The sequence below is a fragment of the Equus caballus genome, chromosome 23 (genome assembly GCF_041296265.1).
Source record: "Equus caballus isolate H_3958 breed thoroughbred chromosome 23, TB-T2T, whole genome shotgun sequence".
Taxonomy (NCBI): domain Eukaryota; kingdom Metazoa; phylum Chordata; class Mammalia; order Perissodactyla; family Equidae; genus Equus; species Equus caballus.
Genome location: NC_091706.1, coordinates 13,836,655 through 13,859,217, shown reverse-complemented (window position 1 = coordinate 13,859,217; position 22,563 = coordinate 13,836,655). Strand labels below are relative to the sequence as shown.

The following is a 22,563-nucleotide window of genomic DNA, read 5'->3' as shown; positions in this document are numbered from 1 at the left end:
CACACGTGGCTACTGAGCACTTCAAAGGTAGTTAAGTACAATGAAGGAAGTGGATTTTTAATTATTTAAATTTTAATTAAATTTGAATTTAAAAACTGACACTTGATTCATGTGTAAGTCTCTCTGGAACAATATGGCTATGTGAACCTACTTTTTCAACTGCAAATTTTATGAAATCTAAATACAAATCAACAATTTACACTGAAATTAAGCATCTGAGTTAAGGGGTAACATGTAGATGTAAGTGTAACATACACACTCAATTTCAATGACTGACTATGAAAAAAGATCAAAACAATCTCAACAGTAATTTTTAAATTGATTATATGTTGAAACAAAAGTGTTTTGGATATATTGGGTTAAATAAAATATATTATTAAAATTAATTTCACCTATTTCTTTCTACATTTCTTAAAGCAGCTACTGGAGAACTTAAAATCATCTATATAGTATGTATTTTACTTCTATTGGATAGAGCAGTGCTACAGCATTAAATATGAATGACTACTCATTTTTTCCAAAAACACTGCTGCTTTTCTCCTTCTACTTCTTGATCCCCTCATTTTAGTCTGCAGTGTGGCTCATTCTTCTGCTCACTCCATAAATGCAATTGCTTCCCAAGGCTGTCCCTTAGGCCCCATACCCTCCCCACACTAGGTGCTATCTCTGGGTGATGGATCTCACCCTTACCCAAGGCTTCCACTGTTTCCCTACCCTGAGGACTGTCAACCCTGTACGTGCAAATCCGCTCGCCCTCCTGAGAAAGTGATGTTCAACTCTATCTACACCTAAGTGTATCGGCATGTAATGTGTCATTACTTCTTGTGGAGATTTACCTCATCAATATCATAAATCTGGCACCTCTTCTCTATTTCATTCGGGCCCTCATGATTTCTCTTCTTTATCACAATAGTTTCCAAAGTGCTATCTGTGCCCCCTTCCAAATCAACTTCCTTTTGCTGTTAAGTTTCTAAAACTCACACCTGGTCACATGATTTCTCTGTTTAAAACACTTTGGTGGTTTCCCCACTGCCTTCAAGATAAAACAAAAACTTGTTATAATCATACATAAGACTTTATGCTTCACCATCAACCCTACAAAACCCCAAGCTCAGGCACACCTAAGCACCTGCAGGTCCCTGAACACAACATTTGCTTCCCACCACCATGCTTTGCACATGCTCATTCTGCTGACAGGAGTATCTCTCCTAAAACTCTATGCCTGCTCTCTTAGTCATCCTCCAAAGCTCAGCTGATATACCACCTCCTCCAGAAAACATCTCCAAACCCCAAGTCTGAGCAAGCATCCCTCCCCTGTGCCACTACCACGCCTATCCACAGCTCCACCAACAGCCCAACCACACTGCCCTGGGACGATCTGGTTACCAGCCTCTGAAATCCCTGAAGGTAGGAATTAAGTGTTTTAACTTTATCTCCCTGTGCAATACTTAGTAAGTACCTAGGGACATAGAGACACAGTATTAAATAAGGGAAACTCACAAAATAAAATGCAAGGCTAGAAATTTTAAAACAGGCTAATAAAATCATGAGTTAAATGAAGAAAGTTAACCCAATCACTCTAAAAACACTTATTAGATGGCCTATTTCAGGACTTACTGAGCTAGCCAATAAAAAATATATCCTAAATAATCACTAAAATATCCAATATGCAACCATTTAAAAAGTTAAAGACTAAGTATGTTATTCTATTTCTATAGTCTTGTTCTTCATACCTTTTCTTCTCTAATTCTACTTATCAGTTCCTTTCTTCAGCTCCTTACATTAACCATCCTTCTAATTAAATTTTGCATTCTTTCCTTCCCTCACCCAATCCTTTGCACTTCTATTGTCCCTTCAATTCTTCTTCTAACCTAACAGAAAAATACTCATACTATCATCTCTGTCAGCAATTCTGTATTAAACAAAGAAAAGTTAAAAAGCAGTGAGTGGAGTGATATCACCAGTCAGACTGACAGACAAAACCATACCATTTGATGTGGGTGGTGACTTCCTAACACTAAGCGGCTAATGTGAACCACATGCACACTGATGGAGTCTGACGGGCATGAGTGAGTCCTGGGGTTACTGCAGCAGGACAGTGAGGGGAAGAGAAAAGAACAGGCAACTTGGTGGTGGTGAGGGCAGCCACAGCCCAGCCTTACAACATTCTCCAACTTGAGCCCGCCCTGCAAGAGGAGGCAGGAACAGATGGGGAATTCAGGAAGCTGTCAGCTCTCTGGTCTGGCACAGCTGGGTAACCCATCTGACGGTGTAAAGGCAGCAGGAGCCAACTAGCACCAGGGGCTAGTCTGAGCACACTGGCCCCAGTACCAACTGTAGGACACAAAAGAAAGACTGCTGCTCCCAGGGCACTTCTGAATTTTAGTTTTACTACAGAATAGATTCTGAGAGAGGCAGAGAAGTACTTGGAGAGGAATTGTATGTATTTAAACCAGGTTGGTAGGGAGAAACAATTTTTTGAAGGAGAGCAATTGCTGGAAGGAAAGAGTGTACATTCTTTCAATTACCTGAAAGTAACTTTCTGAAACCACTCAACATTAGGTCTCGGGAAAGTTTGCCCTAAAGACCAATCTCTTACGGAATTCACGATCAAACAAAAATGAAATCTCGTGAATAATTTTACACCCAGCAAGATAACACGACAGCAAAGGATGTGTTTGAAAAAGTTCCTAAAACATCACAGAACTGGACTGCCAAAGCAGCACCCTGACCAGTTTAATTCAAAGCAGTGCAGGGCAAGAGCTCTTCTTACCCGTGTCCAGGAGTTAAGTTTTGAGTCTCCAGAATTCTGTGGTTCTTTGTTAATCAGACAACATAAGCACCATATTAGAATTTTTTGGCTTTCATCTGCAAAAAGGAAAACTAAAATGAGTAGGTTGTATCAATTAGAAAGAAAAGATAATCAGTATAAAAAAATGTGTAAACACTATATATTAAAATATTTAATATATTTTAGGAAAACCCCAAACTACTAAGTTCACAGAATAAGCATCCAGGCCCACGTGTGAAACTTAACCTTCTGGAGTTTTTTCTTCTTGTGGGTTTGGGATCACTCATGCTTAGCCTTTGTGTGGTCAATTCCCTTTCTCTTACAGCAGCAATTTTTAAAGCCAAAGAGAATGACGGAAAGAACTAAAAGACCTGGGTTTTATTCAAGATTGGTTCTTGATTTTGCATTTCAACATTGTTAAGGCAACATAACTGCTACATGCAGCACTCAATACTTCTAATTCAATCTTTTAATTTTCTAATTTGCCAAAACACCTCACTTGTTAAAAATAAATTTAACAAAAAAGATTGTTTTAAAATATATTCTCTTTAGTACCAAATAGTTTGGATAAAATAGAAGCCCTTTACACGCTCCTTATTTTTACTCTAAAATGTAAAACTTTACTAAATATGTGATGTTAATGCTGACCTTTGAAATCTTACATTTGGCGGGAACACCTGCTTGGTGAGCCATTTTCTTTTTCCTCTTTTGTTAACTGAGTCTGTTGAAGTTAGAGGTTTTATAACGCAACTGAGAAGCAAAAATGAAGCCTAAAAACTGAACACATCAGTACCCAAACCAGAGCCAAGCAACTGTGGATTTTCTCACAAGGCTGTGGAGGGAAGGCTGAGAAAACCCAGCACTGGCATGGCTCCTCCGCAGAGTCACCTGTGCCCTTTGCCTTGTGATCTTCTGCTATCTCACAAACAGCGTTTCTAAGGGCTTACCTAACAAGAAACAAGGAAAATACAAGCTACAGTAAGCTACCTCTGCATTTTTAAACACACCCCAAAGGACGCTACTAGCAGATTTAAACCCATTTTTCCCCCTTAACATCCATAAGCTTATGCTCTCCTAATAACTAACACCTCTGAATAAACTTTATCAAGAATTACTCTGAGGGATTTTCATTTTTTCCTAGTTCTTGTGAGCTCAAACACATCAGTGGCTTGTCTGAGATCGGCTTATTCAAGAATCATAGAATTTAACCTCTGAAGATCCTAGGGTTCTTCAGGTTGAACCAATGCCACTGATTAAAAATGTGATTGTTGCGCTTCCTGTTCTTTAAATATGAGAAGCAATTCTAACTATCTTCATGTCACAAGTGTGACAGACACATCCAATGATAGGCTTACATAAGCAGCTTGCCGTGTTAAAAAGAAAGCAACCTGTTGTATTTGCAAGAATCAGACACTGGCTACTAAAAAGAAAAAACAAGAAGCAGCAGCAGCAGAAGAAGCAGAAGAAAGAAAACATTAGTTCACAGAGCTTAAATCTAAAGGAATCCAAAAAGATGGGCGTTTTCCCCAGGTGTTGAGTGATTCTGCACATTTAATCCAATAAGTATTGTTTTTCATTTTTCTCTCAAAAAGAAAGAGCCAGAGAAACTTTCACCTAACCTTTAGGTGGTACCTTTCTTTGCCCAGAATCAATGCATTGAAATGCACTGCTAATGAGGTTGCTTTAGGGATTTAAGGATGTGAGCCATCACTTTTCATGAGTGCCACCAGCACTCTCTACCGGCAACAGCATCTGTCAGGCTCCTGTCTGGAGGCCAGACATTGGTGCTGGAGCATCCTGCAGGGCAGTTAAGCGAGACGGGAAACTGCTCGGGATTCATCATGGGGATAGTCACTGACAGCAGATCTTACTACAAATCAGGATTCTAAAAATGAACGGAAGAGAAAAGAATACACCAACATACATTTGCCACCTAATATTTTATTTTTTTGATATCTTGAACTGAAATTCCAAATGAAAGCTAAATTAATTCTTTAAACTTTAATTCTGTAGTTTAAGTGTGAAGGCAGCATTTTTCTAAGACAATACATATTTATTGTTTTACACTGCCAAGTTTGGGGGCAAATCATTACACAGCACCAGGTAGCAAATAGTGAGGAAGAGGGGTTCTATCTGTTATGTTAATCACGAGGGCAGAGCTAGAACCAACAAGCCAGAACTCCAAGAAGATGAAGGCAGTAATTTCTTGCAGAGAACACCAATGAAGAAAAGGTGTTGTCTCCCTTTCTCTTATTTGTTTTTTTCTCTTCTCTTTGCAGTGTCTTTTCATTTCCAAATCCTTTCTCCTTCCTTATTATCCTTAATTCTGATCTTGTTCTCACTTAACATTATGGGAGACTTACTTCTTTCCTTGATGGAAATTGTTTTGTTACAGTATTGAACTGTTACGGTAAATAATTTTACTGTATTTAAAAAGTAATTTTGATATTATAAAACCACAAGAAAAGATCCTTTCCTAGAAGAAAGTGCCCAACTAGTGAAACAACAGTGACAACATAGCCAAGATTTGGTTACTCATGGAGTTCTGTGCCCGTCAGCCTCCTCTATGAGCCCAGAACTAAAGGCAAGTCTCAAACAAGAAACTGAAATTTAATGGACAGTTCAAAAGGGAACACAAGCATAGAAATAGAAAGAGATGGAGAATTTGTTTCTGGTTGTCAGAAGAGCCCAATTTAATGGTGATAAGGTGCTAAGGAAAGATCACAGCCAGATACAAGTTTAAGGTCACAGGGATAAATCAGTCCAGTGTCTCTTTTACAAATAAGGAACCTGAGTCTCAGTGAGTTCGGTGGCTTGTCTTAGAAAATCTCATCTTACCCATTGTCCTCCAAGACTCAGCCCCAGCACGACCTCCACTGTGAAACTTTCCTTCCCCTCAGCTCCTCGCTCAGAGTTCCACAACACCAACCATGCCCCTGAGTTCAGCTGATCATCTTAGGGCTCTTTTCTCCCTGACCGGAAGCTGCCAGTGGGCAGAAATCGTGAGGCAGGCATACCAAAACAACTTTCTAAACGTCTGTTCAGTAAATATATACATTCACGCGAAGCTGGCTGGTGGTAAAGCCAGGACTGAAACACTTCAACCAGAGGCTGTGATCCACAGGAGCAGATCATTACAACAACACGGGATTTAGAGGGCTGGGGTATTGGCTCCTATTATTTTAAGTGGTCTTTTCTGGTGAATATTAAGATTTTGAGTGTCTTCACTATTGTTAGATAAGTTATTGTGCTCAAAATTTGACATATTTTCATTTTGACATTTCTTATTTTTATTACACTAGATATTTTTATGAATTAACATGTTTTCATAAGCTTCACAGTTTCTGGGGAAAGTGACTTATTTACTGTACCTCATAATTACCTATCCTGCAAGACTAGCATCAAGAACTCAATTAGATCCACCTTGCAATCGACAGAGAGTAGGCCCAGCACAAAGTGAGCAATGCCGCTCATTCAACTTCTTCGATTCTACAACACAAACTTTCCCACGTTTTAACAGTCCTGAATTAGGGATGTGTCTTACATCCACCCTATACACTTAAAGGGCATAATATTTCTTTTTTCTAAAAAGCAGTTATTCAGTCTATGAAGTATGTAACAATGGGTGGTACCTTTAATTGGAGAAAACTCCACAGTTTCTCTTCCTTTCTCCTGCCATCAGTATCATCAGGCCAGCTCAATGTTTTTCAAACTTTTGATCATGACCCATCAGTAGGTTGTGAAATCAGTTTCGGATCATGAAGACCATTTTTAAAAAAGGATAGTGACTATGGCTGCACATAAAAATAAGCATACTTTTATGAAATGTGTGTATGTATCTGTGTGTAGAAGTGTATGTGTAAGAATGCATATGTACATACACACATGCACAGAAAATGTATTTCTGATCAAAGATGTCTGAGAAACACTGACCTAAATGAAACATACAAACTTAGGGCAGGTTGTAGCCCTGGTGGGCAAATACAGTGATGGCTTTGCCATTTTAGATCAAGAACTTGAACTAGCTGAGGGAGTCAAGGGAGGAGTCAACTCAAGTGGCAAGAGGAAGCAAGCGGCCTAAGTGGAGAGGAAGAGAGACAGATGAGGGTGGGGGTGGAGTGCATGAGTTTGAGGGTGTGTGGTGCACCCATGCCTGTACGTTGAAGGGACCAAATGTGGATGCTGTCGCTTCCTCACCAAGTTCATCCTTCTTAAAATGACTTACGACAGGCTAGGAAATAGAAATTGTATAATTCTTTAAAATATCAAAGGGGAAAATTCATTTTATTTTTTATTTTACTATCATTATATTATGCAACTAGTATTTGACTTTAAAAAATATGAAAAGTAAATATTACGCTAGCTAAACTGTGCACCTTTGGATGTGCCTGCTCCACCCTATGCTAGGCCCTGGGACGAGAAAGAGAACTAAACCCACAGTTCCTGTTCTTGAGAGGCATTCAGTTTTCCAGGGCATCAGACAGGCAAACCAACAATTGTAAAGCAGTGTAGTAGGTGTTATAATGAAGAGAGACAACAAGCTATGGAGACACTAAGAGAGGTTCCTAACTCAGCCCCAGCAAGGCTATTTCAAAGAAGGCTTAAGAGGACAAGAGACGAGAACAGATTTCCAGGCAAAAAGAATTGCCTGTCAAGAGTCCTGACATCATGCACCTTCAGGCCCTCTTAGTAATCTGACCTGGCTACACTGCATGTGTTGTAGTTGTGGAGGATTCAACAGGAAATGAGGCTGGACAGGCAGGCAGGAGGTCAATGAAGTAACACCTTCCTGAAGCGTCCTCCAATTCCTCTTAACCACGGGTAAAACCAAAATGTCACCCCTAAATAATGGCACAGCCATGGCAGGACTCAGACTCTGAAGAATGATTTTACACATGGAAAACAGTATGCAAATTAATATGAATTTTGAAACAGAGATTATTTCATTATTATAATCACTTTACACTGAAATAAAAATGAAGTTATGATAACCATCTGAGAATTTCTGCTCTCTAATACAAGGAGTTTTATCTTCCTACAGATTTGCATGTGTATGTATGTGCATGCATGTGTATCCATACAAACATGCACAAACATATGGACAACAAAGGATGCTATTTTTGTAATGGAACAATGAATACAATTGATAAGTTGTTTTATGAAAAATAGGAGAAAGGTTTATAATTTAAAGCTCTGTATTTTGGTAAACAATGCAAAGATCAAAATTATTGTTAGAAGTTTGTAATTCAAGAGGACTTGCTTTGGATTCTTACCATACGCTAAGATAAAAGGATTCCGGCAAGTTTTTGCCAACAGTTGACCAATTGTGGGGAATCTTTCAATGACTGTATTTGAATCCTGTAAAAGAAAATTATGTTTTGGTGAGTAGAAGGACACTGTGCAACTCAGAAAGACTGAACTGACACTGCAAGTTGAGGGAGCTTGAATGCTTCTTGTTTAGTATGTATTTTAGAAAAGTAGGAAAAAAAGGATTAGAGAAGATCTTTAGGCAAGTAATTCAAATAAAGTTTAACGAGCAATAACCTTACTTCTTCCTTCAACCAGGTCACCAAAATTAAGATGTACAGTACATTTACACAAAATCAATTTTGTTACAAAATTAACTTTATTTTACTCGTACTTAACAGTCAGGAAAGGCTACTTTATTTAAAAATAACAAAGACTTTATAATAGTGAAAAAAACGTTATGGGTGATTAATATTATATAATCCCATTATCTTCATCCTGATTTTTTTTATTTTGACATAATAAGAGAGGTTCCTAACCTCTATTTCAAAGAAGGTTCAGGAGGATAAGAACTCGGGAACTAGTGAAAAAAAAAACAAAAGCACGAACTCTATATGACTCCACTCATAGGTGGAAGTTAATATATTGACAAGGAGATATGATCGGTGGTTACCAGGGAACGGGGGGGTGGGGGGAGGGCACAAAGGGGGAAGTGGTGTACCCACAACATGACTAACAAAAATGTACAACTGAAATCTCACAAGGTTGTAATCTATCATAACATTAATAAAAAAATAAAAAATAAAAAAAAAGCAGCCAAAGCATAAAGATATCTATATCTGTTTATTACTATTTTGACCATATGCTAAATGACATCATACTTAGTCTACAACAACCTAAGACCTGAGACCCAAAAAAAGATCAACCAAATATAAAACAGCTTAACATTAAAAAAAATACATGCTGTTGTACCATTGGCCCTTTTCCCACTTCTATACCTTTCGAGAAAGTTTAAAAATAAGACCGAACAGATAATGTGCACAAATGCTGAAACAGGCATTTCCCACTGCTGCAACAATGAATTCCTCACATTTGTCTGAGCATCAAGGCCAGGCCTAGTCTTTGTGGGACCATTTTAAGGTCAAGTTACAAAAGTCTTATTACAAACAACAATTGTAAAAGTTAGTACTGGTTGTCTTGTTAGTTAGCATTGTATCTTTCCTTCCTGTTTCTAAAGACATAAGAACTGATATCACCATGAATTATTCTTCAAATTTCCTACTTGCTTCTTTGATTAAGGGAATAAACATATAAGACGAGAACACCTAGGTTAAATGACAGTTTTGCTTTTCATTTTGAAATTAGAAAATAAATATAAAACAAATAACATTTTCATAATATGCTAACATTAATTCATAAAAACATCTATTGTAATAACAATAAGAAATCATGTCAAAATGAAAATACATCAAATTTTGAACACAGTAACTTATCTAACAATAGTGAAGACATTCAATATCTTAATATTCACCAGAAAAGACCACTTAAAATGTTTATAAGAAGAGATCTTAATATTTATCATCCCTTAGTAGAGCCCACTTTAGAATAGGGTTGAGGAAAGGGTAAGGATTTCAGCAAAATTATCAATATTTAAGAGATGCAAAGGCCTTTAAAAGAATCCCAATTATTACCTGACAACAAGTGTCAAACTTTTATTTATTTCATAACAACTTGGGGCTGGCCCCATGGCCGAGTGGTTAAGTTCATGCGCTCTGCTTCGGAGGCCCAGGGTTTGACCAGTTCAGATCCTGGGCGCGGACACGGTACCGCTCATCAGGCAATGCTGAGGCAGCGTCCCACATGCTACAACTAGAAGGACCCACAACTAAAATATACAACTATGTGCTCGGGGACTTTGGGGAGAAAGAAAAAAAAGAAGATTGGCAATAGATGTTAGCTCAGGTACCAATCTTTAAAAAAATAACAACTTGATTGGTCAGGAAGTCTCATGTGACAATATAGCTAATCAAGAAGAAAAGACTGAAGACACAATAAATCAGAGACTAGGAAATCATTTCTTGTCTGCATTACCTGGGAGTAATTTGTCTTTCTAATCCATCAATACATTAGGTCACTATCACAAGTCGCTGACTCTAAATAGCGTTCAGGCCTAGAGAAACCTGGTAAAGAGGCCCTGATGTCACAAAATAACCTCCCTATTTGGGTCCACTACTTACCATCTCTTTCAAGGCTTCATACATCTGCCTCAGGAACTCCTGAAACCGAGGCAGGTGAAGACAGGTGTCTTGCTGGGTTTCCACAGTGGAGGCCTGGTCCCATGTAGAAACCTTCTGCATCCAAAACTGGTAATCAGAAGAAAGGCCTACTGAGTCTTGAGCCATCTCAGGAAAGGGAAAAGGGGATGCACCTCCACAGTGGCCTGCCAAGCGCTGAGGGAGACAGTGAGCACGCAGCAAATCTATAAGGGGAAAAATGAAACATTTAAAAAGGGGCTTTTATTGGTGTCTTCACGATCCACTGAGGAGTGCAGGAAGAATGACAAGGGACTAAAATAGGAAGCCTTCTGGGGAGTCATCTTTGAACTATTTTAAAATGTGTCACCCAGCTGTAGCTCCAATTTTTACCATCTCCACTTTTATCGTGAGTAATATCATTACACTAAAGTCATTATACCTCTACAGGCACATGCTAATCATGTACAAAAAGCACAGCTGATAATACTTTATATCTTTCTAGGATTGAGCTATTTTTAAATTTTCTGAATATGAAGTTCATTTGAGTATTTTAATGTAATGGGAAATAAAAAACATCCACTGGTGTTTAATAATAGTCTGTGCCTAGGAAGTGTTTTTGAAGTTCTTATGTTTTTTATATGCATTCTGGCTTCTCACTTAGATGTAAAAAAAAAAACTCCAAGCATTACTGTCTAATGAATTTTCTTCCCAGTTTCTCTTCATTTCTTAGATAAAAGTAAAATAATTCATTCCACATGCATCGATGTGAACACTTTACATACATAATTTAATTAAAGACTTCTGTATATGCTTGAGCTCCATTCACAAGAAGAAATCATATTTAGTAAAATATGTTGAACTCCAATTATTGAGATGTACTAGTCCTAAGTGACAGAAAATAAAACTCATAAACTTGCCTTAGCAGACCTAAAGCACACGGTAAAAAGAATAGTGAAGCTATGCAATGAGCGTGGGCCTCAGGCAGAGCGAGGGCAACACCCTCCAGGCGCCCCAGCAGTCCCAGCTCCGAGCCACGCCCCCTCGGCAGGCACCCCCGGCAGACGAGAGAGCGGCTGCTGCTCACAGGGGCCAGCTTCAGACTCCTGCTTCATGGGGCGGGGATGACACCAGCTATTTAAGTTCAAAGAACTACTCTGTAAGTGGTAAATGAGTTTAAATCTTCAGCAGCAACAATAAACAAATAAAATGCTCCCAATTAAATGCCAAAAACATTAACCAAGGAAGTTCTCATTACTAAACAGGAAAACAAAAAAATTTAAAAAGAGTGTACAATTTGGCTGCAGTGCAAAAAACCCTAGACCAGGAAGATGAAAGTTTTAAAATGATACTGAAAACTTAGTCTTGAAAAGGACCATATTAAAATAAAATAAAAAGCTTAAGAATGGAGGCAATACATGTATACTATCAAATGGCATAATAGCTAAAACTCTAGGCATTGTCCCTGATTCCTCCCTTTCTTTCATTGTTCTCTCATCCAAGCCATCACCAATACCTTCAATTCTACCTCAAAAATAAATATGTGATTTGATTTGACTTCATCCACTTCTTTCTAACTCCACTGACACCATCCAACCCTATCTCTATCCATTTCTTTCCTAGAATCTTCTATCTGGTCCCATCTGCCCCTCTCCAATTCATTGTCTACAACAGCCAACAAAATTAACTTCCCCAAATGTAAACGAGACCTAGCACACTCCTGCTTAAAACGTCCCTTCAACAGCTTCCTTGGAAAGAAATCCCAAACCCCCGCAGAGAAGACACTAGCTCTACACCACCGTCTCTAAGCCCCCGCCAAATGCAGCTGCAGCACACCCTCTGCCTGCCATGTTGCCTCTCCCAGCTGACACGGTCCAGCCCAGAACCTGCCATCTGTTCTACCAACACACTAAACCCTTCCCTGCTTCCAGGCCTTTCTGCTGATTCCTCCACAACTCTTATCACATCAGTAACTACCCTGGGCACGCACTTTTCACTCAGTTACGGCTGCCTCCACTGGCATGTACATTCCCTGTCTTCCTAGACTTCAGCACATGCCTGGCAAATACTCAATAAACACTGAATGAAGAAATGAATAATTCGTTGATATTTTTCAAAGTATAGTTCTAAGATAAATGCCGTAATAAAATGCTTTTCCAGATATAGCAATTTAATTTTTAAAAGGTAACTCTGCAAAAAAAGAAAATTTTAAAGGTATTTTTATATTATCTATGTGAAATTTAATTATTAACATCCCATTTTAAAAATATAGTAATAATAGCTTATATATACATATACTTACTGTGCTCTTGGCAATATATGAAATGATTATGCATACTAGCTAATTTAATCCTCACAGCAACCCTATGAAATGGGTACAATTATCCTCATTTTACAGAGGCATAAAGCAATTATGTAATTGCCTAAAGTAAGATTATGTAAAAGCCCAAAGGAAGTAACTGCTAGTAAATAGCACAGCTAGGACTGTGTGATTTGAATGCAGGGAGTGTGGCTCTAAAGTCTGTGCCCTTAAACAAAGAAAGAAACTGAAGAAACAAATTGACGAATTTCTTATATATTTCATATGGCCCTAGATGCAGGTCAGTATAGATATTTGGGGACACTAAATTGAAGAACTTTTTGATATTAGAGACAAGAAACACTATTTTATTACAACAAAATTACAAACAACCTTTGGTTTACCAGTGGAAATGCATCTGATTGTTTGAAATGGAAAAGGCTTTAGGGATCATGTGGTAAAGTGGTCCTGGATGCTCTATTCCATAGCCTATCTAGGGGTGCGGGGTGAGGAGATGGTAGAGGCTGGGAAAAGAGTGGTGCCCTGGTTGTGATGGTAGCAATGGGGATGCTGCTGACATTTAGTGCCTAGGAGTCAGGGATGCTGAACACACTGCAACGCGCTGGGATAGCAGCTCACAAAGAAAAATGAGATCTTCCCCCAAAGGCCAGTGATGCCCCTAGTGAGAAACACTGACCTAATCTGAAGACTCTGGAATGGCCATTCCATTGGTTTTGCCTGTTTAGCATTCCTTCTCTCTTCTTTCAGTTATACCATCTTACTTTTCCTTTAGGAAAGTACCTCTCCTCCATTCCCCAAGTCTTGGTTCTATAAATCAAGGCAACTGTACCTCAGCCAAGGGGTAGGATGCTGATTCAAGTTAGGCAAACTAGACTCTGCTGGAAATCTGAATCTTTAGTAGACTGACATAAGGGTGGAGTTAAGTTATTCAAAGACTGTCTTAGTCCAGATCCCTGGAGCATCCCTACATCACGTCCCCAACAAGGAATGGCTTTTCAGCCCTCTCTTTAATTCTGTCAGCTACCCAGGGACCTTCTAATAAATTTTTTTTTCTTAAATTAACCACTGTTGCTTTCCGTGATTTTCAATCAAAGAACACAAACTGATATAGTCTGATACTGATAGGGTGTATGACACAAACTGATACCAGCTAGTGGGCTACAGACAACAGACCTTTGGAGAAAGGAGGGGAACTTAGAACTATTACTGGGCTAAGTCATGGAAAACACCAGTGAAAATTCTGTTCATATTAGGAAATTGGAAAGCACAAGTCCACGGAACGAAAGGGTAATATAGATCAATGAGGTATTGCCTGCATACAAGGACCCTGACTCATTATACTATTCTAGTAGGAATGGCCAAGTGAAAGGCACTATACTATCAAAAAAACAATACTACACATTTGGTGATTTGCAGAGAACCCACGTCCCCAGCTGAGGGGCCAATGGAGCTTGATATCAGGCTATCACAAACATAATCAAATGGTGACTTCAACTCAAGCTGCACTTTCAGATGTGGGTCGTAACTGGAGCAAATTAATACCACCTTGGCATCTAAAATGCAGTTATGTAGCTGGGAAACGCATTTCACCATTGGGATAAACTGAGGACATGAGAAAGCAGTTCACTTTCACCTGCCTCAGAGATATCTACTCAGGATACAGCATATTACACTAGACTACCAGAGTGAAGATATTAGGCTGATAGAATCTGGAAAGTAGGAAAATACAGGTGCCTTGCTTGTATTCCAGATGGTGGGATATAAACCCCATGAACATACAGGGCCTGCCACTGTTTCAGGAAGTTTCTTGTGATGCAATGGTCTGTGCCAAGTCAGGACATGCCCTTTAAAATGAGGATACACAAGAAACTAGTACCAGTGGTTGCCTCCACTGTAGAGGCCTGGGTAGCTGGATGATAAGTACAGGAAAGGAACTTAGGTTTTACTATACACCTTTCTGCACCTTTTCAATTTAATACCACGTACACTAACTACTGACTCAAAATTAATAATAATAAACAAAAAATAAAGTGAATGATAACCACTGTACCTTACACCTGTTGAGAGGCAAAATGCCTGGCTGAAATATTTGAGATTCTGAAGACAACATATATTACATGGGTTTTAGACCATTTATCTGCTTCTACCCATTTGTCTGGCAATGAGAAAATCTGGGTAGGCCCCATAGGAAAAACCACTGCGCAGCTTGTCCATGCTGAAGTGCTCTGCCACTGAGCTCATAAGACCCAGCAGATCCAGCGCTGTTTAAAGTGTGTGTGGAAGATCCGGATTCTGGGAAAAGCGTATGGCAGGCCTCAGTAACTGGACTGATCTTCCAAGCCACAAAGCCGGGTGTGCCCAGCAGCACTCTATCATCATGTGCAAATTATGCTTGCTTGGTCAAAATGCATGAGCAAGGTTTTTGGTTGCTATCTGTATATGTCGTGCTTGCTATGTCAGATAATCTTTAAAAACTCCCTTCTCTTTCATTCTCCCCCTCTCCTACTATCGCACATATAGAATACATTATTAGTAGATAAATTTTCTAAAGTCTGTAATTTACAGAATATAACAGAGATGGAAAAAAGAACTGACATGATCCAGAACTGCTTGACTTGAAGCTAGATGCGTTAACCAGGCACTACTTTGGATCATCTCGTTTCCTTTTTTGAAGGAAGAGAGAGCTAAATTATGTTAGTTGCAAGTGTTTTAAAAATTCTGTGTGTGGAAAGCAGTAGGTTTAAACATCCCAAGTAACTAACAAGCGAAAGGCAGTGGATATCTGTTCTTTTTGCCCTCCTACCACCCTTTTCCTGTTATTTTAACATACACGCACCCCACTATTGATCAGAAGAAGTGCCCTTCTTCCTTCCCATACAGTCCTAGGGAGACTATGGATCCAGATGCGCCTCCTTAGAAGTGGGAGAGTTAGACAGGTCTAAAAGATACAGCTAGTAAATGCGTTATACAAACAAAATGAACTTTATGCCTCTTTATGTGGCACCACTCACAAACCGCAGACTTTCACCCAATGAGGAGAGCGGCTTATGATAGTCTCACTTCAACACAAGCTATATGGTACAAGTCAAATTTTGTTTAGGATGTTTGTCTTTTTTTTTTGTAACTGTTTAATGAGTATTTTTTGATACACAAAAAAGTAAAGATAACAGCCAGCTGAACTCCCTTAACCTGTTCAAATCATTATCAAGATTTTCCATTTTTAAAGCAAATCAAAGATGTCATAACACTTTACTCAAAATACTTTGATTTGTATCTCATTTTTATAAGGACTTAAGAAATTTAACTACAATATCTCTTTCACACCCAATAAAGCCAACAATAACATCATCTAATAGCCCATCTATGTTCAAATTTCTTAAAAATTTCCCTTTACATTTGGGTTATTTATATCAGGATCCAAACGAGATCCACACATTGCATATGGTCAATATTGTTATTTTTTCCTTAACTTGTAACAAAATAATGTTTAAAAAAAAGTCTCCTTTAATTTGTAACAAGTACCCTCTTTCAGTTTTTTAACCATTTCGTATCATTTATTCCCTGGGACACCAACGCGCTTGCCCTAGAGGGACCCTTGCAATCGCGCCTTGGCTGATGGCACTCCTGTGGTGTTTCTAACATGTTTTGCTATTTCCCTACATTGCTTACACACTGACAGCTAGATCTGGAGGTTTCACTAGATTCAGGGTCAATTCTTCTACAACAATACTTCATTGGGGTGTTGTGTACTTTGAATCACATCAGAAGAACACGCTGTTTTGTTATTTCCTGTATGAGAATGTCACCAAACCAAGTGGGTTCCCTCTGGGCAGAGCTGCAATCAGACCAGAAGCAGTCGTCACACAGAAGAGAACTTGTTTGCAGCAAACAGGAGGCCACGCGGGATCATGTCGAAAGTTGTGGCTGCTCCCGAACACAGGGAAGCAGGGGTTTTTTATTTGGGATGGGAAATGAATATTCAAAAGGGAGATGTGGGTATTTGCTTGCACAGACTCAGCTGGAAGACATGCTTCCACATACTCTGCAGGTTATGGTAATAAGGCCTAAGCTCCTCCCAGAGAGGAGACGTTAGCATTAAAAATGAGGCAAAGGTCACAGGCCTCGCTCTTGTGGTGAGGTTTGGTCTGATTCAGAGTGGCTGGCGATTGCATCTCTTAAGCAGTTACATGCTGCCAATCCTCACGGCAATTAGTCAGTGACAATAATGTTGAAAATATCAGTGGTTTCAGGTATTGTCAACCTAATCCATCTCTTATAAAGTTTACTGTCAACATTTTCCCTAATGGTTTTAGGATCTACTGATGATCATTTTAGATCTATTAGAGATTAAAAAACAGTAATTTTCTCATTGTATCCATTCTCCTGCTTTTATGATGTTTCTTGATGTATAGAAGATTTACATTTCTAGGTAGTCAGATTATTCTAACAGTCTTTTCCTTTGAAACTCCAATGTATGTCTCTCCAACACCATGAAATTGCCAGAAGTTCTCCTGACTTCTCTTTTCATAGCACAGGCCCTCTTCCAAGTTCTTGGTCTCTTCCAGCTTCTCAAGAAATGGCTAACGCCCCAAGGGTGAAAAGCTGCTGTATACTGCCTGCTTAGAACTCTGCGCTTCCCTTCACCCCCAGATCTTAACCCCTTGAGTTCTGAGTACCTTCACAGTTTTCCAATACCTTCAAATACGTCTACTCTAAAATAGCTGGAAGTGAAGTCTATAAGTTCTCTTGATTAACCAAGATAGGTGACATAAACAAAAGTATGATATGAAATATATTTAATGTAAACATATTTGGTTAAAATTGCATCCAATTTCAGTTCTACTTCAGATAATGGTAGACTATATAATTAAGACCAACTTTCCTGCTGAAAGTTATTCTATAAGGCTACACGAAATATAAAAACATAATTTAAAAATCAGCAAAGAATCAGAAAGGTAGTGTGCAATGACCAGAGAAAGATCTTTGTACATAGGGTTGCACAGGTCTAGGGAGGCTTTTGTGATCCTGAAGAGGTGGTTAAATGGCAAACAGCTCTTTTGACAGCCTTGCTAGAGAGTCAAAGTAGGAGGCCAGGCCTGCCCACCTGAGGTCCTACTAAACCACCCCCCACTTAGGGTGGGGCCTAGAAGGGTGCACCCTAAGAGTATGGGTGACCCAGAAGAGAGGCAGCCTCCATGGAGACTACAACCTAACTGTGAAACTGAAGCTGAATTAAGCTGGCCCCAGGTTGCCAGTGCTACCAGGTACCTGGAAGATGCAACCAAAAATCCTCTCTGCAAGAAGATAACATGACCATAGGTCTCTAAAAGTGATTTTTCAAATATAACAATAATTTCAAAAATACCAATAATCAAGTGCACAGGAAGAAAAGAACATATACACAAGAACTCCAAAACTGACGGACGAGAAAAACCAAAACCAAAGTACTCCAGACAGTTCCAAAACTAGACAAAAATTATAAAGCAACTAAAAGGGTCTCTTGTGAAGATGGAAGCTAAAATTTCAACAAACTAAAAACTACAAAACATGACCCTGTAGTTGAAAAAGAATACAATAGAAATTCTAGAACTGAAAAATAAAATAACTGAAATTAAGAATTCAACAGATGGTTTTAACAGCTGATCAGACCCAGTTGAAAACAAAAGTAGTGAACTTGGAAGATATATGAGAAGAAACCATCCAGAATTCAACATGGAAAGTAAAAACAATGGAATAATACAGAAGAATGGTTAAGACACATAGAAATACAGTGAGAATGCCAGAAAACATATCTTTAATGCAATCAAAGGCAAAAAAGGCCAACCTAGAATACTGCACCCAGCTAAAATACCCTTCAAGCATGCAGGTGAAATCAAGCCTCTCTGACACACTGAAAGAATCTGCCACCAGTAAACCTGCTCTAAAGGATGTTCTTCAGGCAGATGAAAAATGATCCCAGATGGAAGTCTGGAGTGTAACAAGAAATGAAAAACAGCAAAAATGGCAGATGCATGGGAAAATTTAAATTAACATTTATGATATAAAATAAGAATAGTATCACTGGGGTTTTAAATATACACAGAAATTAGGGGCTGGCCCCATGGCCAAGTGGTTGAGTTCGTGCACTCTACTTCAGCAGCCCGGGGTTTTGGTGGTTCAGATCCTGGGCACAGACCTGGTGCCGCTCATCAGGCCACACTGGGGAGGCATCCAGCATGCCACAACTAGAAGGACTCATAACTAAAATGTACAACTATGTACTGGGGGCTTTGGGGAAAAAGAAGGAAAAATACAATCTTTTAAAAAAATACATAGACATTAAAATATATAAAAACAATAGCATATAAGCCAGGAGAACGATAGAGTTAAAGAGTTTGAAAGTCCCTGCATTTGCCAGGACAAGAAGGATAAAAGTGTTAACATTCAACTTTAATAATTCAAGACACCTATCACAATTTCTAGGATGTTCATTAATAGACTATTAAAAAGCAGTATATAATTTCCAAGTTATCAGAGGAGAAAAATTTATAATAAAAAAACCCACCCTTCAGGGCCAGTCCCATGGCTGAGTGGTTAAGTTCACGCACTCTGCTTCGTGGCCCAGGGTTTCGCCAATTCAAATCCTGGGCGTGGACATGGCACCGCTCGTCAAGCCATGCTGAGGCAGCGTCCCACATGCCACATCTAGAAGGACCCACAACTAAAAATACACAACTATGTGCTGGGGGGCTTTGGGAGAAAAAGGAAAAATAAAATCTTTAAAAAAAAAAAACCTACCCTTTCAAGGGCAAGATTAGAGGGAAAAAGTAATACAGAATAGACAAGATAAATAAAAAGCACACAGTAAGATGGTAGATTTAAGCTCAAATATATCAGTAATTATACAATATGTAAATAGATTAAATTCTCCAAGTAAAAACCAAAGATTATCAGTTTTGAATTAAAAAATAAACCATATGCTGTTACAAAAGACACAGCTAAAACATAATTACAAAGAGGCTAAAGAAGAATGGGGGGGAAAATACCATGCAAACCTAACGGAAGGAATCAAGTAAACAAACAGTATCCAGTCAAACACACTTTGGGGCAAAAAGCATTAGCAGAGGTAAACAGGGTCACTTCGTAATGATAAAATGTTGCATCCACCAGGGAGATGTAACAATTCTAAGTTTTCATGCACCTAATAACATGGAAATGTAAAACAAAATATAAACCTTAAAATATAACACAGAAATTGACATAACTACAAGGAAAAATAATCAATTCCAATCACAGTGGGAAATTTTCATGTACTTCTCTCAGTAAATCATGGAATAATTGTACAAAAATCCACAAATTACCAACATTCCCTCAAAGAACACTCCAAGCTTATTAAGTGTACTCTAGCAGAATATTCACAGCAACATTAAACATAATAGACCTAAACTGAAAACAACCCGTATGCCAATCACGAGTAGAATAAATAAATAAAATGTACTATACTCATACAAGTGAATACTATGCAGCAATGAAAATGTAGAAAGCACCACTACAGGCATACAGATAAACCGGCAATCATAACGTTGAGAAAAAGAAACCAACCCAAAAGAATACATATACACATCAATCAACTGATAAGATTCATTTACATAATGTTCAAAAGCACATAAAAGTAAAACTGTAGTGATTACCCTAAAAACCTGTTAACCTTTAGAAGGAAAGAAGTACTATTGGGAGGACACATGTGAACAGCCGTCAAGACTCTGGCAAAGTTGTATTTCTTGACCTGGATGGCAGTAACACATGTACTAATGTTTTAATAATTTATTAAAGTGTAAATCATGTTTATGTGCTTTTTCTATATGTTACTTCCCAGAATTATAAAAAAAATTTTTTAACTTCTAGATACACATTTACCATATAGACATCACCTCAAAGGGAAGGAAGAAAAGAAAAAATACTATAATTTATAAATGTTAATAAAGACAAAAAGAATTTGATGAATACAATAAAAGGTTTTAAATTGTTGAAATAGTCTGTAAGAATTTTCTATTTTTTAGCTGAGTTGTCTGCTTAAAAATATTCAAACCAGCAGAATGGGCCAGAGCTACAGTTGCAGTGCTTGCATCTTCTCCTCTCTGTCCTCAAACAACAGCTCCCTCTTCCTGGTCCTGGCTCTGAGGAGAAGATCCACAGCCTATCCCCTCCCACTTCCCTCCCGCAGCTATGTGGCTGCTGCTTTGCCCTGAGAGGGCTATTGTCACGAGGAGGGAGAGACACCCAATTCACCACTCAGGAAAGAACTGGTGAGCGGATGAGGTGATCTGTGCTCAAGCAAATGAGGCAGCGTTCATGTAGCTCAATCTTTTGATCAATACCAAAATCCTTGATATTGCCCCAAATGTAAATCCTTTACTTTCCTAGGATTCTGCTTAGTGTGTGTGCCCTCGCATGGATATTTATGCCTATATTCATTTCATATGAACAATTAAATATTTTTTAGCATCTTTTATTTAAAAGCATAAAAGAAAGTTCAATGACATATTTCCTTAAAACTCAGGATTTTAAACAAGTATTTTACACATATTGTATATACTAATGTAGCAAAAGCAAATGGCATGCAAAGTTAGAAGGCAATTCCCATTTTACATTTCTTGAGCATTTCTCTTTTAGCACATTTATGCAGACCCAGAAACCAAAACCTGATTTCACCTTCCATACATAAAAAGACTAAAAACAACAGAAGTCGTTAGTCCCCTCAGTACGTATTTCCAGAAGAAAACAAAATGACCTTCAAAATTTCCTATGGGGGGGGCTAAAGGAAAGTCCTATGAGCAGAGAGACCTAGACACCCTAATGGAAATGATTCTCCTGTGAAAGATTCCCATGTGCTTGTTCATGTCCCTGTTTGCTGATGATCAGAGGAAAGCAAGAGGTGGGAGGGGGAAGTATAAAGTGGCAAGGGAAACCAGCCACGGGGCCAGCAAGGATCAGAGATACTGAACAGGGACTAGTTCAAAATGGAGTCAGCTTAGGATCACTGTATTTGCCCTTCTCTCATTTCTAAATGGTCGAAAGTTATTTTGTTGCTTGCTAAGTACTATTTTATGAATGCAAATCACCACAGTACAAAGATACACTGTAGTTGATACATAGATACACTGTAGTCCAACTGTTGTTCCAGAGGGTTCACAGTCTGAGATATCAAAATAACACTGCTCAAAGTAGAACAGCTGTGAAAGGGGTAATGCTTCAGGGCTAAAAGGGTCCCCACTTTGGTGATTTCTATTCTTTAGGAAAATGACATTCAAAAACTTCATGGAAATGTTCATCACAAGGACGATGGAGTTCACCAAGCACAATTCATTAGAGCGGAAGAAGATAATAAAAGCATCAAAACCTGAGCAGTGTCTGAAGAAAGAAAGGAAGAAGGAAGAAACAATCGGGTGATAGTCTGGGGCAAAGCACAGTCATGCACCACACACCAACATTTCCGTCAATGATTGACTGCATGTACAATGGTGGGCCCGTAAGATTAAGTACCATGTAGCCTAGGTGTGTAGTAGGCTACACCATCTAGGTTTGTGTAAGCACACGCTAGGATGTTCGCACAACAAAATCACCTACTGATGCATTTCCCAGAATGTATCCCCATCGTTAAGCGATGCATGACTATATCCTAATTCATTAAAAAAACAAACAAAACCATTTCCTTTCATTTAGAAATCAAGAAGTGTTTGAGACTGGCAGGAAACAACCCTAGACTAGTGGTTGTCAAATTGTCATTCAGAAAGCAAGGTGGGTTCCTAAAGTCGCGTGTTAACAACTGAGCATTTAAGCAGCCCTGACTTCAAAGAGCAGGCCCTGCAGGCCCAGATAGGGCCGTGCATGATGTCCAGTCTATCACAGCACTGGAACTAGTGACCAGTGATGTCACAATTCTAGCCTCTCATTTAACATTATGTGACATTATT

General features: G+C 38.7%; 1 protein-coding gene across 11 annotated transcripts in view; it reads right to left on the bottom strand.

Annotated features, from left to right (window-relative positions):
- The window catches only part of FANCC (FA complementation group C), a 244,233-nt gene that overhangs the window by 145,115 nt on the left and 76,555 nt on the right, over window positions 1-22,563 (bottom strand). For 7 of the 11 annotated variants that reach the window (XM_023627664.2, XM_023627665.2, XM_070249072.1 and 4 more), the window contains 3 exons: window positions 10,276-10,517; window positions 8,065-8,149; window positions 2,774-2,868 (listed from right to left, as the gene is read on the bottom strand). In XM_023627664.2, the coding sequence (XP_023483432.2) occupies window positions 2,774-2,868; window positions 8,065-8,149; window positions 10,276-10,440 (345 nt within the window). In that variant the 5' untranslated portion in view covers window positions 10,441-10,517. The remainder of the gene's footprint in view (window positions 1-2,773; window positions 2,869-8,064; window positions 8,150-10,275; window positions 10,518-22,563) is intronic. The other 4 variants (XM_070249077.1, XM_070249079.1, XM_070249078.1 and 1 more) reach the window with 1 other exon arrangement.